The sequence below is a fragment of the Denticeps clupeoides genome, chromosome 13 (genome assembly GCF_900700375.1).
Source record: "Denticeps clupeoides chromosome 13, fDenClu1.1, whole genome shotgun sequence".
In the NCBI taxonomy this organism is placed as follows: domain Eukaryota; kingdom Metazoa; phylum Chordata; class Actinopteri; order Clupeiformes; family Denticipitidae; genus Denticeps; species Denticeps clupeoides.
Genome location: NC_041719.1, coordinates 10,620,666 through 10,637,744, shown reverse-complemented (window position 1 = coordinate 10,637,744; position 17,079 = coordinate 10,620,666). Strand labels below are relative to the sequence as shown.

Here is a 17,079-nt window from a genome sequence, read left to right as displayed (position 1 = left end):
CTCCACAAGTTTACAATTGGATAGAGACCATTAGGTCTCAGACCTCACCTTTGTCCGACAATTATGGCAAAAATGCCACGTTTATCAAAAATAGGATACAACTTGCACAAAAATGGCTTCGCCACAGTGGCTTGTGGAGTTGTTTTTATTGAGTTTCCTACTGATGCACTGTACCATTTTATGAACACTGGAAATCATTGAGCCACGGCTTGAACTATAAAATTATGTTTTTGTGTGTCATAAATAAGTAAATGAATCAGTAAAAGCACTCACTATAATACGGCTCATGTGCGTCCATGAGCTCTCATCGGTCACGTCGGTCACAATATGGTGACTCAGATACCAGAGAATATCTTTAATATCTCATATTATATATCATAACTCATTGAAATAAGGCTGTGCCAGAGGTGTGAGATTCGGCGGGTTTCTCATGCCCCTCTTTATGAGATCTCTGCTTGCATCCATTCCACCTTTTTTCGGTTTCACTGTCAAAGTTCAGTCTACCGGGTGGAGACGTGAAGAGCATCTACTTGAAAGCATAAGCTTCCTTCCTTCCTTTGCTCAGGTCATTTGTCTCATCATCTAATGATCTAAAATTAGCTAATTACAGGTTAGTCGCTCTGGGTCAGCATGGGGTCACGTACCTTGTTGAGAACTTGGGTGACGTGATTGTCCACTTTCTAGAGGCAGCTTAGCTTCTTATTACTATTATGAACAAAACGGCATACGAACTCCTCAATGGCGCGATAATGATGGCGTCTCAAACTCTCTCATCACAATCCCCACAATTTAATTTAGAAACAAACCAAGAAATCGTGCATGAGAAATGTTTTTTAATCTTTTTTTTAAATGTTTCAAACATTTACAACTATTTAAAACAAAGGAAAGTTACAAACAGAATTGACCTCCAGTTTGCATTCATTTCAAAATGTTACATAAATAAAACTCATATTTATAAATATCTCTTTTTTTTATAAACATATAAATAGTTTTTTTTTTTTAACATAAATACATTTATGCAGGAATAAAGTACATGGATGTACAGCAGCAGCAACAATATACAGCTTTGCAGGGGGCGGGTGGGTTCGCTGTTTTTTTTTACGCCATCATTGTCCCTCCGTTTTGTAGTGTTTGATGTCTGTGTCATAAACATTTTTCTTTAATTTGTTGGTCATAGTTCACACTTGTGCTGGTCGTGGTGACTCTCGTACCATGAGATCTGGTTTTCGTAACGTTTCTTGACTCAAATGAAGACATAACAAACGTTGTCCAAACCCAATGGTCTTCTGAACGCTCTGTGGGGGGAGAACACAAAAATTAAAGAATCATCTGACGAGTACAGATTTTTTTTTTTAACCGCTAGACGATGCACAACAATACGCAATCCTTCACGGCTCCCATGAGGGCAAATCTTTTTCGCACCGGCCGTGTTGCAGTCCGCACAGGGAAAATTGAGGGCTACTGTCTAAATAGCGCGCACACTTAGTCATCCACCAATTACTGTATGAATCACAGCGTGCGGCCGTGCCAAAACAACTGCTGTTGTGCTTTCACTCTACTGTACGCCGCCAGTCGTGGGACCTGCTGCTATTTTCCGCCATGCTGGCCACCCCGCTTGTGCGCAGTTCGCCGCCACGCTCCAGACTGGCGGTTCACAGTCGGTGTGGTCCGGTTCGTGAGGACCGTGGGGATGCTGTCTGAGGGACGGTGGTGGTCTCCTACTTTTACTCTGACAGCTGCGCAGATTGCGTTTTTGGAGTCTGACGCAACCGGGGACCCTCTGAATTATCCGTCTACCACATGCATCAATTTTATAAGAGGTCAAAGGTCAAAGTGACCATAGTGACCTGACCCTCATACCGCCTCCATTTCCCAAGAAGGAGACGACATCAGCTGCCTATGCCTCATCTCACCACGCCCTCACACTGTTTATCAATTTATTTATTACACATAAGAAGGTCACGTGCTTACCGAGTGACGTCCAGCTCCTCTCCTAACAGCCCATGCCGCTCATGGTGCCTATCCTGTCCATCTTGTGTCCGAAGCAGCCGCTTTTGGGCGAGGACCCCCCTTTTTTGCTCCCCGACTTGTGCTTCCGCGCGCCCGGCTGCTCGTTCATGATGCGCGCCCACACGCCCTTGGCGCGCGTGTCCAGCCGCAGGTCGCGCAGCAGGCGCACCCGGGTCCGCATGTTCTCCAGCCGCCGCTCCCGCTCGCCCGAGGCCAGGAACTCGGACAGCTCGTCCCCCAGCAGGGCTCTGAGGGACTGGAAGACACGGCGGTTAATCTCGCGAGAAAAGCCCACGGACCCGTGCGCAATTTAACGGGGCGACGGTAGTCGTTCGGACCCGCACACGTTCCTATTTCAGGAAAAGGAAAGAAAGACAAAAAATCTGGATCTTTCCCGAGACGATGACATTTACATTTACAGCATTTTATCAGACGCCCTTATCCAGAGCGATTTACGATCAGTAGTTACAGGGACAGTCCCCCCCCAGGAGACACTCAGGGTTAAGTGTCCTGCTCAGGGACACAACGGTAGTAAGTGGGATTTGAACCTGGGTCTTCTGGTTCATAGGCGAGTGTGTAACCCCACCCAAAAAACACCCACAATAGTTATTAACATAATAGTTATAAAACCTGTAAGTCAGATTTTGTGCGTAATTGTGAACCTATCCACTCGCGTCCAATACGCGCCGTCCTCCCCGCGTGGAACTACGTCCGCGGGACCGAAGCTGTTCGCGCCCGTCCGGCGAGAGAGAGAGAGAGAGACAGAGACAGAGAGAGACAGAGAGAGAGAGAGAGAGAGCAGGTGGCTCCCGGGTCCAGGCCGCCTCACCTTCTGCTGCTCCTGCGTCAGGGGCCTGGCCGTCGTGCTGACCGACAGCAGCGTGAGGAATAGTCCGCAGGCCGCCAGATGCCCGAGGTTCATCCTGACCGGGGTTCCAACTCGCCGCTCGGTGCCCGCGTTGTGCTACTCCGGGGTGCCGAGGCGCTGCTCTGGTCTCCCCGCCGCCCTCCCCGGCCTTTTATAGTCGGAGCGTGATGTCAGGGGACCCGCGTAACGCCGGTGGTCTCCTCCCTTCCCCGGGCTACCTGCGTGTGAACGTCGTCGGAAAGCGTCAGTGACGTCGCTCCTGGTCACGCTGGTGGCCTTTCTGTCACTTTTTATGCCGCCCCACTCACCCACCCGTGGGTTCCCTGGTTTCTACAATCTAACCTGTGTCGTTTGTTCGAGGTTTTCGTTCTAAGCGTCTCCGACTGTTTATGTGTAGAGAATGTGAAGCTCTTCTTCGGGGGGGGACTCTGGGACACCGAACACATTTCCACGATGGACAGAAAGTAAAATGTAGATGCGGTCCCCGCTCCGCGCTGGAACACATTGGCACCGAATGTGACGCGCAGGGACCGTCGCGGGCCGTGGTTTCCCACTCGTGTCTCTGGGCTACGATTCTGCGTTAAAACGCTGAGCGGCAGTGTTCGCTCTGCAGAAGCGAACCTGCCCAGACGTGGAAAGATGCTTTTAAAAAATAAAACCAGGGGTCGGTGTACCTCGCTCCTGTCCCCTACTGATGCCACTGTTCTGTTATGGGCACGGGGCAAATTTCTGAACACCGATCTCTGTGTCTGCTGCATTCTGCGGCCACACACACGCGCGCACACACACACCACTGGGAAAAATCTTTCTTGAGTTGCCAGAGGTCATTGTGATTGCCTGTGATTAATATAATAACTGGGCAGCGAGAACAGCGAGGCTGAAGGTGGCCTGGTGGGTAAGAAAGCGGACTCGGGTTCAAAGGTCCCGTCCGTCCCCCCACACTCCCCCCACTGCCCCCCAGGCGGCATTCAGGGTTGCCCACTGTTCACCAGGTGGTTGTGGGTTACACGCAGAGGACACGTTTCGTTGTGTGCACCGTGTGACACAATGGCAATAACCAATAACCAATCACGCTTTCTTCAAATAATCAATAATGGTTTTATCTGTACATGTATTTTTCTTCTTCTTTCAGTTTTGTGTTTAGCACTATCATTTTTATGTACAGTACAGGCCAAAAGTTTGGACACACCTTATTCAGTGTGTTTTCTTTTTTTTCATGACCATTTATGTTGGTAGATTCTCACTGAAGGCATCAAAACTATGAATGAACACATGTGGAGTTATGTACTTAACAAAAAAAGTTGAAATAAATGAAAACTTGTTTTATATTCTAGTTTCTTTGCTCTGATTACTGCTTTGCACACTCTTGCCATTCTCTCAATGAGCTTCAAAAGGTCGTCACCTGAAATGCTTTTCCAACAGTCTTGAAGGAGTTCCCAGAGGTGTTTAGCACTTGTTGGTCCAGCTCACCCCAAACCATCTGGATTGGGTTCAGGTCTGGTGACTGTGGAGGTCAGGTCTCCACTTTTTGTTAAGTACATAACTCCACACGTGTTCATTCATAGTTTTGATGCCTTCGGTGAGAATCTCCCAAACGCAAATGGTCATGAAAATAAAGAAAACACATTGAATGAGAAACTTTGGGCCTGTACTGTATGTGTGTGAGCGGGTGAGTATAAAACAGCACTCTGATCCCGACTTACTATGAAAGTAAGACATGAAGATGTTTGATGCATGAGTGTAAAGGAAACGTACAAATTCATTTCTCCACTTTTTCACCAATCCCAAAGATCGCAGCATTCCCTCTTCTCTGCCAAACGTGCCACAAGGTCCTAAATATCACTTTATATAAAACGGTCGACCGCAGTGGATTTACCAGTTGGGAGCGACTGCAGCAAGTGTTCATAGATTGAATGAGTACGCACACAAATGTGTCAGGCGGTTTTATTGAATGCGTGACCTTTGAAAAAAACCACCGATGCCAGTCTGATGTTTTTTTCCCCTCGGGAATTGCAGAACACATTTTTCCGTGGCGGCTTGGGACTGCGACTCAACAGACAAGATAGAAAGCCCTGGTGCGGTCGACTTCTGCTCCGTGTCTCAGGGCGAAGTCATTCCGTGCGCCATTTTTAAAAAAATTTCACCAGACAGCGGTCCACTTTAAAAAAAAAATCCCAAAGAACTCGCCATCTGACAATGCAAGCAAAAACTAGAACGTAAAGTCAAATTGGGGTATGATGCATAAATCCATAATGCGGCGCATTTTATTTTTGGTCACACCTTGTCATATACAGGGCATGTCTGAATTTGCATCGGAGAATGCGGTTCGAGGGCAGATGTGACACAGTCGATGTGACAAGGCTGTCCACTGGCAGGTTGATAAAAAGTGAGAAGGACTCACAATGTAAATCTTTCAATATATTTTTTAATATTTGGCTGGTGGTGCTTTACGTATGACCAACACCAGGCTTGGTTTAAATGAACACGAATCTTCCTTCTATCATGTTCATGATATTAATTCTTTTTGGGGGCAGGTTTACTGTTTTTAATGTTTGAGACACAGATTTTTGTGATTAGAGCAACATATTAACATATCAATATTAATTACATCAACCTATCAAAATAGAAAAAACGTCTATTTCAAGATTGTTATATTCTGAAAGCTTTTATACATTTCATTAGGAATATGAAGATTTCCCATTGAAGCCGTAGACAGTTCCTCTGCATCTAGGCCCAGCTCTAGCATAGCTAGGGAGTCTTTATTTGGATGTTCAACAAATCCAAAAATTATTTTAATTTACTTTTTTCTTTCTGTGGAGTTGAATATGCTGTTTTTACAAATTTTGATTGAAACTTAAAAATTCAGTTCCTCCGAACTGTCAACGGTATAAATTGTGTTTATATTAATTAAATTTAATTATGAATTTTATGTGATTGGTGCCAATTGGCTCCACAGCTTCTGTAACACGCGCTGACTCTGCCTTCGGTTTCTCCTTGGCGCAGATGGCGCACAGTAGATCGTCAAAACTGATCAATCTCGAAAATTCCTCTTTCATCCCGTGAATGGCCTTAATAATTTGATTATCCACATCACCACTTCTAGCATCATAGCGCGCTAGTTGTAGCGCGCTAGTTGTCAGAGGAAGCATCAGGTTCATCTCCCACGCGTCAGACGCAGATTTGTTCATTTTAGACAGTAGTTTACGATGATCCTGCACTGTTTCTGATGAAATGCCCACATCTTTTCATTGCCTTTAGACCTGTCCCCTCCAGATACAGCTTTTGTAACTTTCCTTGGCACACGTCATCCATTTCAACATGAGGCCTTTGCTCAATTTTAATTTTTAACAAGCAAGGGACACATTTTTGGATGATGCCGCAAATGCGTTGTTACAAGTTTTTTTGCACATTACAGATTTTTCCCAATGACATCATGACAAATATTCAGAGCATTTCTGAGCCTTTTAGCCACAAAATGTTATATGCTTAATTTTTAATACGCTCGCCAGCTTTCATGTGGTGGAAGGAAATATAGGGACCCACTGGTTAACATTAGGAGGCTGTGTGAATGTGGCCTGTGGTGGAGCGCGGCGCTCGGCGCTGCACTTCTCCCAGCGAGTGTTTCAGAACGGATTGAGTGTCTCTGTTTCTCCACTGGGGTTAGTTCAAGACAAACTACAAGCCCGTTACAGTCCTATAAATAACAGTTTTATTATGTTGGCTTTTTTTTTTTTTTTTATTCGTTTTGCAAAGTGCCGCTCTGAAGGCTTTCACATGTGGGGTCGTTAAGGCTGCTGTAAGCCCGTTGCCCCATGGGAAGCGGAGGGTCGCCTGGCCTCCACCGCCGGGCCGATGCTGTGCAGGCTGTGGGAATTGGCCGGTTGTCATAATAAATACGACCAGCAGCGTGTCCCCTGCCCCAAGTCTCTTCACAAAATTCTTTACCACGACAGGACTGTCCGCTCTTCTTCAATCGGTTTCTACTGTAAGTGCATCAGTCTGGTTACATATATTAAAAAAAAAAATAAAAAAATTGGAAGATGGAAAAGCCAGAGCTGGAACATTTCTAAACATAGTTCTCTGCCTGGAGATCTACACATGACAAAAAGCTTTTCCTTGTTTGAAAACATGTTATTCACATCTTATTGTATTTCCATAACCAATTAACTTCGTGGTATTCGTTAAGATTCTAATGGAACAAGTGATCTAAACCGTGGCGGCTCATATTTGGACAAACATGTGCAGTGGTAATTTGGATCTTCGCGACAATAAATGTAACACCAAACCAGGCATAACACACAAAAACAATCAGGAAATGAGTTGTTTTTTTAAGCCTATTTCTTTGATGTCTTGGTCAGAAGGTCCCGTTGAAAATGTGCCACATCAACATCTCAGCCATTGCCGTTTACTGATGCAGAAGAAATGAATCCAGCCGTTAATTGCAGTAAACGTGTGATGTCTGATCTTGTTCTGTGAGGGTTACCGCTGCATTCTGACATTCTGACAATATCAGGGCAATCAGGGATATTTCAGAAACTTCATGCCAGATACTTTATCAATCAGTTGCCTCACTGAGTCATATTTATATATACATACACACACACTTATGCCATACTGAGTACAATGATGGCGTATTTTTATGAGGTATTAGGTGGAATACCAAAATTTCCATCATTATCCCAGCAGCACTCAAGGATCTTATGTCAAAAACTATTCTGGGGAAATATTAATTTTGTTTTCCTAAGCGGTTAGACAAAAAGAGGGGTAGTGTGCTTTTAATTGTTTTGTGGTATGTGTTAAAATCTTTGTAATAACTGTTAAAAAAGTGATAAATAACAGGACAGAAATTTTATAAGGTCTTTATAGCATTCACTAGCACCGCTTTATGATCTGCATGATATAGTTGTAGTTATGTAGAGTTAGTTATATTGTGTACCTGACATTGTCATTATAATCAGAAAAATGACTTTAATGCTCTGTGAAAAGTAATAGAACTATAATCGATCAGTAGTCTGACATTAGCTCCCAAACCGCAGTTTTATGAGGCTGATACTTAAATTCTAGTTAATTGCTGCTTCACTTTATCTGATTTGAACAATCCTGTCATAACACATATTTATGGTCTCATAGGGAAAACAGCATATATTGTGTTTGTTGCCACAGAAGAAATTATTGCTGTTTAGCTTGTTGACATTTATGCCGTGGAACTTTAGCTGGAAATTACTGGAAATTAAATATATCTTATCGTTTAGTTTGCACTTGTGCACACAGAGAACAATATGAATACAAATTCTTATATTAAACACAATTGATATGGCTATTTATTTTCATTTAATTAATAATAATATCTGTTTTAGTAAAATAAAAAGAGTGGATCTCTAACACGCAGTCTAGGGGTTCCCCGTCCCCCGTGTCTCCCTCTGCCAGCTTCGTGCTGTGTGTTGTCTGTCTTTTTGTGTGTACAGGAGTCCTGCTACACAGGCGTGGTGGCTTGTTTGTGCCCCAAATAAACTCTGTTCCTTTCTTCCCTACCCTCGGTGCCCATCGTTTCTATCCCCCCCCCCCCCCCCCCCCCCCCCCTCGGCCGTGACACAACCAGAACTGCAGCAGGGTACCTTGACTAAAAAGAAACAAAAAGTGAGAGTCAGAAAGAAACAAATTTCGCAGATCAGACAGAATAATTGCTCTGGCACTGTTTCCCACCAGATTTAATTGTCACTGTGTAGCTTGTGGCCATGGGACACTTTTCTGAGGGGGCTTCCTTGCACGCCATAGCAAGTTCAAACCATATGAGGGACCTGAAGAATGACGCGTTAGGTAGGTGGAGGTGCCGCACACAGGCACGTCTGTTGAGCTTTTTCTGCTGAACGCCTCATGTTTTTGCCTGGGAACCCGTGTAAACCCCCCAGAGTCAGTTTACTTCAAACTGTGCTGTTTGCTGTTGAGTTCTGTTAGCGACCACGCAAGACCCAAATTAAATTAGAGAAGAAACGCATGGCCAGTTTGTTTGCACAAATATTGAATTGTGATATACGTGCTGAAGCAGGCGGTCTAAGTACAGTGCTGAGTGTGGTCTGGGCCTGGTTTTATAGAGAAAAGTAAACTACTTCTCATGCAACATGGTGAGCAGTGAAATTGGAATTAGAGCTCTAATGGTTCAATCATTGCTGCACAATGCTTGCAGGATTGAAAGGAAATAAAAAATTGATAATTATTTAATTCCAATTTACCTTGTAAAATATTTAGAATTGACATTTACCATCATATAAAATGCAATAATACACAACCACACAAATTGATCACATAATTTACAATTTATTTATTAATTTACTATATTAAGAACTAGGGCACCGAGAACACCACTGAGCGAAGCAATTTTTCACATAAAATCCACCATCACAGGTCAGGACTGCAGGCAAGCTAGTCCGGTACCCCAAAAGATGGGAGAACATGGTTGCAAATGAATTGGATTGTAGTTAAAATCCAGAGCAACAAAATATTTTGTTGCTGGGATAGTCCCCCTGGAGACACTCTTGTTCAAGTCTCACTCAGATGAACCCTACTACAGTGGTAGTAAGTGGGGTTTTGGTCTTCTGGTTCACATGTGTCAGCCACTAGGCTACTACCACCCTGTCGTTTGTTTGGCAAATATTTTCATTTTAAATCCTTAACTTGTAGGGGGACGCAACATGGCTCACTGAAGATATCCAGAAGCATGGTGTTTTTAATGATATATTTTATTAGATTAAAATTATCAAATTTGAGCATATTCTTTGAAATTATTGGTGCCTGTAATGATAATGCTGTCACATGAAAGTGAAGTGATTGTCATAGTGAAACACAGCACTCAGTGCACACTACAAAATGTGTCTTCTGCATTTAACCCATCACCCTTGGTGAGCAGTGGGCAGACACGACCGGCACCCGGGGAGCAGTGTGTGGGGATGCTGCTTTGCTCAGTGCCACCTTGGCAGCACGGGATTTGAACCAGCGACCTTCTGATTATAGTTCCGCTTTCATACCCACCTGGCCAGCACTGCCCGATTAAGCACCTTTATGCATCCTAGTTCTTGAAGGTTCATTAACATAAGTGCAATCCCCAGATTTCTTAATACACACGTATATAAATACCTGTACAGTAAATCACTCCTTTTCAATGCAGTTTCCACAATGAACCAACATTTTTTTGGGATTGGGGTTTTATAATAAATCTCTCAAGTGGACATAACAGTGCTGTACTTTTGTTAAATTAATCTGAAAATGCACTGCCTTGCAATTTGAGGACTCCAGATTGGCTTTACATTGCACTGGCCGTGCTGGTGTGGCTCTCAGAGGGCAGGAATTTGGCCAGAGCTGTGCCAAGGGTTTCCTGCCTTAACCCAAATTTTACAGTAGGAAGGATTGAAGCATCTGGAGGTTAACCACTGTGCTGGGATCACCCGTTTAATGGTGGCTGACCCGGGCGTCCGTTCAAACCCGGCATTGCCTGGCTCAGTCAGTGCGGGGCTATCGTTCTCATGGAAAAGCAGTTAAAGTGGCTTCGGCGGTGATGAGGAGCAAGTTTCCATCAGGTCTCCCGACATGACGGTCACCTTTGGGTCGCTCTGCCATGCAACATCTTGGAGACCATTTCAGAATTGTTCACACTGTGTCTGAACTTGACTTTTGACCTTAAATGGACAGACTTAATTAGCATAGGTGTACTTTCCATTATATCAGGAGCATTTTTTTACTAGAGCAGCAAGCTTCCTGTTGTTGTCCTCCAGTTGCCATGCAAACTAACTTTTCCATTTTGAGAGCTTTGCCAGTCATCCTCCAAGATGTTTCTGAGCTTATTGTTCCGGATTGTGCAGAGAAATCAAATTAATGTCTCGTAATGCCCATAAAGTCTGCGTTTCAGGCATCATGCATAAGGGCGTCGGCCCTTCTAATTTTTCCATCATTGTTACTGCCTATCCCATTAAATGTTCATATAAGGACCTCAAAGTAAAACAGCAAACAGTGAACAGGACATTAGCATGCATCAAATCAAAAGTGTATTCATTTCATGCACTATAATTTGCTCCATTTAGAAAAAGTGAAGATGTGATTTGATTTGGCTAATGCCATATGCCGTTCGGTGACTCATCAAAAAGGCCCTTCTTACAGATGAAGGCCATGACAGTGTTGTAATACTGTGTGTGAGATAGGCGGAGTAATTTGCCCACATCAAGGCCTCATTTTACGGTAACGCTGGGTTCTGCTTTAATCACTGCGGTCTCAACCACTTAATTTATGCTCCTCATCAGCATTTCTGTGTCTCTTACTTTGTGTGAAAATATAAACAGTGGCAAAAGATTTTTTTTCAGTCATTATGTTTGTATTATAAATTATTGCTTGTTGACCTGCTGATTTGAATCACAGATTTGAAATTATGACTCTGGTACACAGAATTATTCGCTGGTGACTTAATGTGTTCCACGAGGCACTGGTTGATCACCCTGCAAAGGCTCGTATGTTCAGGATCCGACCACCAGATTTTAGGGCAAAGAAGTGGGCAATGGTAAACAAGGAACCATTCACTTTACAAGACACAGGCCACCATCATGTTTGAGAGGAGCTTTCTTGAGGATCGCCACTATTTACATTGTATTAGCAAAAAGCAGGATGTGCCTGGAACTGCACAGCCCAGTCTAGTCCACATTAACAGAACTGGAGGCCTCCAGCTTATAGAAGATGCCAGAAGAGCACAGCACTTATGTCAGTCAGGACCTACTTTTGGCTGTCCGTTCCTCATTCTGAAAGAAGCATCTTGGCCTCCTGAGAACAAAAACAGTTATCAGTTATTATTACATTATGGTGTTGATGCTGCATGAGAATGACCAAGAAGGCGGGGGACACCAGGTGTCATGGCTGGGGTCTGGGGCCACATGAGCGGAGATAGTCAAAGAGGAAGCTGAGGCCACAGGGGAACCATAGACGGCAGGGCGAGGGAACCTGTGATGCAGCAGAGAGGAGGAGCAGAAACGGTGGTTCCCCTCTTTGGTGCGGCGCACTCCGGGGGTTCGCTTTGCGGCTGAAGACGTAGCAAAAGGTATAGGAGAGAAATCTGGGGATTTCATGGCATAGTTGTTATGAAAGGCAGCGAGAGTCGATAACATCAGGGGTTGGTAGATCAAAGGGAAAGGCGAAAGAATGGTGAGGAGCAAAGCGAGCGTTGGTAACATCTGGTTCAGAACAAAGTACAGGCAAGGGTAAAGTACAGGCCTCGTCTACTTCCGGGTGGCCGCCCCCTGGAGGTCCGGTGGTGGAACGATGGGTGTGACACTTGGTTTTCCTTTACAGCATTTATCAGACGCCCTTATCCAGAGTGACATACAATCAGTAGTTACAGGGACAGTCCCTCCCTGGAGACACTCAGGGTTAAGTGTCTTGCTCAGGGACATGATGGTAGTAAGTGGGATTTGAACCTGGGTCTTCTGGTTCATAGGCAAGTGTGTGACCCACTCGTTTCTGTCTATTCTGCATATGAATGAGATTATGGATCATCTATATAATCTCATCCAGTTGCTTCCGTCTGGAAAATGCTACAGATCTCGCAATACAAAGACTACATGATTTAACCATAGCTTCTTCCTATCAGCAGTACATATGTTGAATGGTTTTAAATGAAACCCACAACTGATGTTATTCAGGCCACCTAGCTTAGTACAGTACCTTATTCATCATGTGTTTTACCAGCCTTTATGCTTTTTATTTTAATTGTTACACTATTTATCTATTTATTGCACTTATAAATGAATTTATAATTAATTAATTTATGCCTGTTTTTGTGAATGCATGAGTGAACGTGACACTACTATGGGTAGTGGAAATGAAATTTGTATTGTTTGTTTTAACAATGTAATGACAATAAAGCCACCTTAACATCTTACCATTAACATGCAGGCCATGGCTGCTCACAGTGCTTTAGTGGTATTCATGTGCTGCTGCAAAATACAACAAGCAAAAATCCTACAGCTGGCGGCCAACTCACTTTCTTCCTACCTCTGAGCAGTCCATGTCGCAATTAAACTATTAAAAAAATGAATCAATGAAAAAAAGTGTTATGTAAAATGTTATTTTACCCCAGGCAAAAACAACTCATTTGGAACACCAAGATGTATTTCTGGGCAGCTAATTTAACACAAATGTCAATGTCATTTACTCCTCTGATAGTTATCTATGTACATGTACCTAAATGTCACCATACTTCAGTTCAGTTAACATCCAGTTAACATCCATAACATCCAGTTAAAATCCTATAAAAAAAACAGCACACAAAACTACATAGGCCCATAAATAGTCAGCTTTCAACACCATGTCAAATAATTCCATAATTATTTTTAATTATTAGCATGACCATGTTTTTCAGGTCTGTCAATTATTACGGTGCACATTGGTAAACACTGTGTACAGGTATATTTAGATTAACTTGTAACCTTCTTATTGTCAAACTTGTGTACAGAATCTTCAACAGAGTGAATAAAAAGGTTGTATTCATATTTGAGGGTCCTAGTGAACCGGAACTGATCACTTCATGAATGATAACTTGAAAGCATGTTGTAAATCGCTCTGGATAAGGCCGTTTGCCAAATGCCTTAAATGTAAATGTAGGTGTTGTTTACAGTAAGTAAAATGTTTTTATAACAATAAGCTGAATTAAAATCATCAATGAAACAATGATTAATGATTATTTTTGTATGGATTAGGTTCAATGTGCACCATTCAGTATTATGCAATAGTCAGATGGACAAGTGAACGGCAACATGATTGCCCAGCATGGTTTCAGAGTTGGTTTAACTGGGGTGCAAGATATGCTCCTTCACACTGAAGTCCAAACGTAGCCTGTGTGGGCTGGAAGCAGCGTTTAACTCGGTGTCTGACGAGGTGATATGCAGTGTGGCTGGCGGCTGGCCATGCCTTCTGACGGTCTTTGCCCAGTTCTCTTCCTTCAGCGACTTGATTGAACTCCCCTGAGGGCATTTCACTTCTGCATAGTCATCAGTGTTCAGAGTCGAGTTGCCTCCCCACTGCCAAACCCTCTTTTCTGCCCCAACGAAGCTCATCTAGCCAGATACAAACAATGCTTTTCTGTGTCAGCTCTTGCCAAAATAGGGCAGAACTTTTTTTTCATATATATATATGTATATTTATATATTTACAGTATGTCAGAATACTCCAGGGCTATTCTTTTCATGATCATGTTTCCTACGCTTTAATTACCAAATCAGTTTGTCATTTTTGTGGCATTTGTTTATAAAGTAAACTGGCCACAAAGCAGGTTTTGTCAGAGTTTTGGTTTGCTAAATTCTTATCTTGTTGTTTTCATTGCATTAAAAGGTAAATGTGTTTTAATGGGGGGGACTGGATTTACATGCCTGTATCCCTCAAGTCAAATGAGTTTACACAGTGGTTTACTTTGAAATATGCATTCAACCAATTACAAGTGATGACTTGCTCAGCAAATTTACAAAAATTCTAAAACCGTACTAAAGCCACACTGCACAAAAGGATCAGACAAGAGTTCATCTCTTGGTTTTAAAAAATTATTGCCAATTGCAGATGATGACAAAGTACACACTTAACATTCTTTAGACAAATGTATGTTCTCATGTAAATGTATGGGATTGGAGAGTGAATCTGTTTGTAAAATATGTTTCCATTGTTCAGAAGTCATGCATGCAGTCAAATCATTTAAAAGAATGCGCATCAAAACAAACTCTCTGCTTTACCATATGTGCTAATTTAGGGCTTGCGGTTGTTAGCAGAAATCTATGTGCTTATTTGGACAGAGGCATTTTAAGGGCACTTCCTTCCTAGTGGTTTCTTTGTTGTGAGTTACTAGGTCTTAATTGTGTCTTAATTTTCCTAATCCTTTCCACTTGTTTCCATGACATTGCGTATGAGACGTTTGGAAAGTCTTCCTCACCCTGGGTAAAACTAAACATGCAACAATCTGGAATCAATAATACATATTTAAAAGCATATTGTAGGGACATATGGTAGATGTGGTGACAGCTTCTTCCAAGGAACATCTTATGAAGTGTAAGTGGGATCAGAATATAAGTCTGGAGGAGTGGGATGCTGTGGAGAGGAAGCATGGTTGAGGTGGGATACTGTGCTACAACTGTCTGAGGTACATATCAGCAGGATGGGGTTTTTATAATTGCTTGTAATTGCAGTAATTACACAATAATTTTTCTCAGAATTTTAAATTCTAAGCATTTTTAAAAGCTTTAATTGTACTCTAAGATACTCTGCCTTCTTAATTTAGATACCATGATAAACATCTTGTCGAGGATGTAGAGAACTGCCCTATTGTGTATTATTTACAGAATATTGTGATGCCGTTATATCACAATATGTGGTCCTTTCATGTTTGTGTATATAGATTTCTGTTAATCCTTAAGAGAAGCTCGATGTGAAATTACCATTAATTTTAGTAAAAAAATCATTAATTAATTTGTCACATGCCAATAATCAATGAAAGGGTGTGGCTTATTGAACTCAATTAAATTATACTATAAAAGGCACAGGTATCATTTGTGCAATCTGTTGTTACAGATCACTGGACATAAATAATGTAACAAAGCAATATTGTTAAATAACATGCAAATCATCTCTGTATGATATGTTGAGTACACTGTAAAAAGTAAAGACTTGCTAAATGTACATGTTACTGTACATTTACTCGGTGCCCGGCCATGAAGTTTATATAAACTAGACTAAACATAATATTTTAGCATTGATGTAATGTGAATAAACCAGGTTAAAGCATGTTTGATTGGTTTATTTACATTATGTCAATGCTAAAGGACTAGGTGTACAGATTGCTTCGATTTTAGCCAGTGTTCCCTCTTCCAGTGTAATATCTTAACTAATGTTAGCATTTGGACTCAATGTGATCTTATTTGATACATAATGAATTATAGGCTGTGCTTTATGGAATTTGAATGGATTAAGCCCATTAAAGCATCATCCATATCTGACACACAAGTACAGGACATTATAGCACTATAAATACACTATACACTATAAATGCTATAAATATAGAGAAAAGAAGTTGGGCCAAAATTGAATCATTTGTATTGTCATTGTAATGAAATTTAATTCGTAGTACAAATATACAAATTGTTTTTTTTTCCCTTGGGAAAATTGGGTAGTTTCTGAATTATGTAATTCTGTAGAATGTGTGCTCGTTTTAGATGTAATTGGTGTACTGAAGAGCCTCCCCCTGGGATGTATGGCCCCCTCTGCTGGTCATCATCTGAGGGCTATCGAAGAGTTAAAGGTACATGTCACCTGAGATGTAGACTGTCCTTAAGCAGAGTCACTCTTTAAGCTTCTTAGCACTGTCAACTCACTTCATTGAAATCTTCCAACTACTATTCCAAATGCAAAATTTCAGAAAAGCCCAGTCATCATTGCACAATCATCTTTAAATCATCTTTGTTATCAAAACACACCTTCAATGTTCAAAGTTGTGCGATGAACAGTACAAAAACCTACATCCAAACTCTTTTTGCAATGAAATTATTATATTCTAAAGCAGCCTCTCAATTTTGCACACATGCTGTTCATTCAGGGTGTAGTTCCAATGTTTTGTACACTGGGTTCATTTTTGAGTTTGTGAGTTTCACACCAAAAATTTGTATGACATACATTAATATATTTGTATTTAAAGCATAATTACACATAATGAATTAAACAATATTAGTGATATTTATTACAGTTATGAAAAGCATACGAAACTTCTAGTAAAGAAGAAATGTACTTGTTCTGAGGTTCTGAGTTTTTTTTTACGAGTGCATGGTGTGACCAGATAATTCAAGGGGGGTCCATTTTAATTATAAACTGCTCCAACATTGAACAGCATGGCTGTTCTTGTGCTTGTTGCCTTGATCGAAAGACTTGTCCAGCTGTTTCACATTAACATTAGTGAGATACGTGTGATTGTAGGCGACTGACTAAAGTTCATTAAAGAGAGTAGTCAGTCTGGCATCAGAGGTAAAGCTGTGGGAAACTGAGATCAGAGTATGGCTTTTAGTTTGCTATCAGCCTTAAAACGAGAAGAGAAAGGACATCTGTGTGTCATTTACAGTATACTCTTGCCACCTCTGAACAAGATGGGCCTTTTTTATACCCAGTATAGAGAAAAAAAGCACAATAGCAGCTGCCAA

The 17,079-nt window shown here is 41.9% G+C and overlaps 1 protein-coding gene across 1 annotated transcript; it reads right to left on the bottom strand.

Annotated features, from left to right (window-relative positions):
• Nucleotides 1-813: 813 nt before the first annotated feature.
• nppc (natriuretic peptide C) lies at nucleotides 814-2,991 on the bottom strand. Its single transcript, XM_029001447.1, has 3 exons — nucleotides 2,840-2,991; nucleotides 1,972-2,266; nucleotides 814-1,295 (listed from the first exon to the last, which is right to left on the bottom strand). The coding sequence occupies exons 1-2, from the start codon at nucleotides 2,930-2,932 to the stop codon at nucleotides 1,994-1,996; spliced, it is 366 nt and encodes a 121-aa protein (XP_028857280.1). The 5' UTR covers nucleotides 2,933-2,991; the 3' UTR covers nucleotides 814-1,295; nucleotides 1,972-1,993.
• Nucleotides 2,992-17,079: the final 14,088 nt, after the last annotated feature.

What these genes read in the sequence shown, in the direction of transcription:
- nppc (XM_029001447.1), bottom strand. Translation starts at nt 2,932, where the DNA reads ATGAACCTCGGGCATCTGGCGGCCTGCGGACTATTCCTCACGCTGCTG. An exon ending in TGACGCAGGAGCAGCAGAAG is followed by an intron (nt 2,267 to 2,839) that starts GTGAGGCGGCCT and finishes CGTGTCTTCCAG; the next exon opens with TCCCTCAGAGCCCTGCTGGG.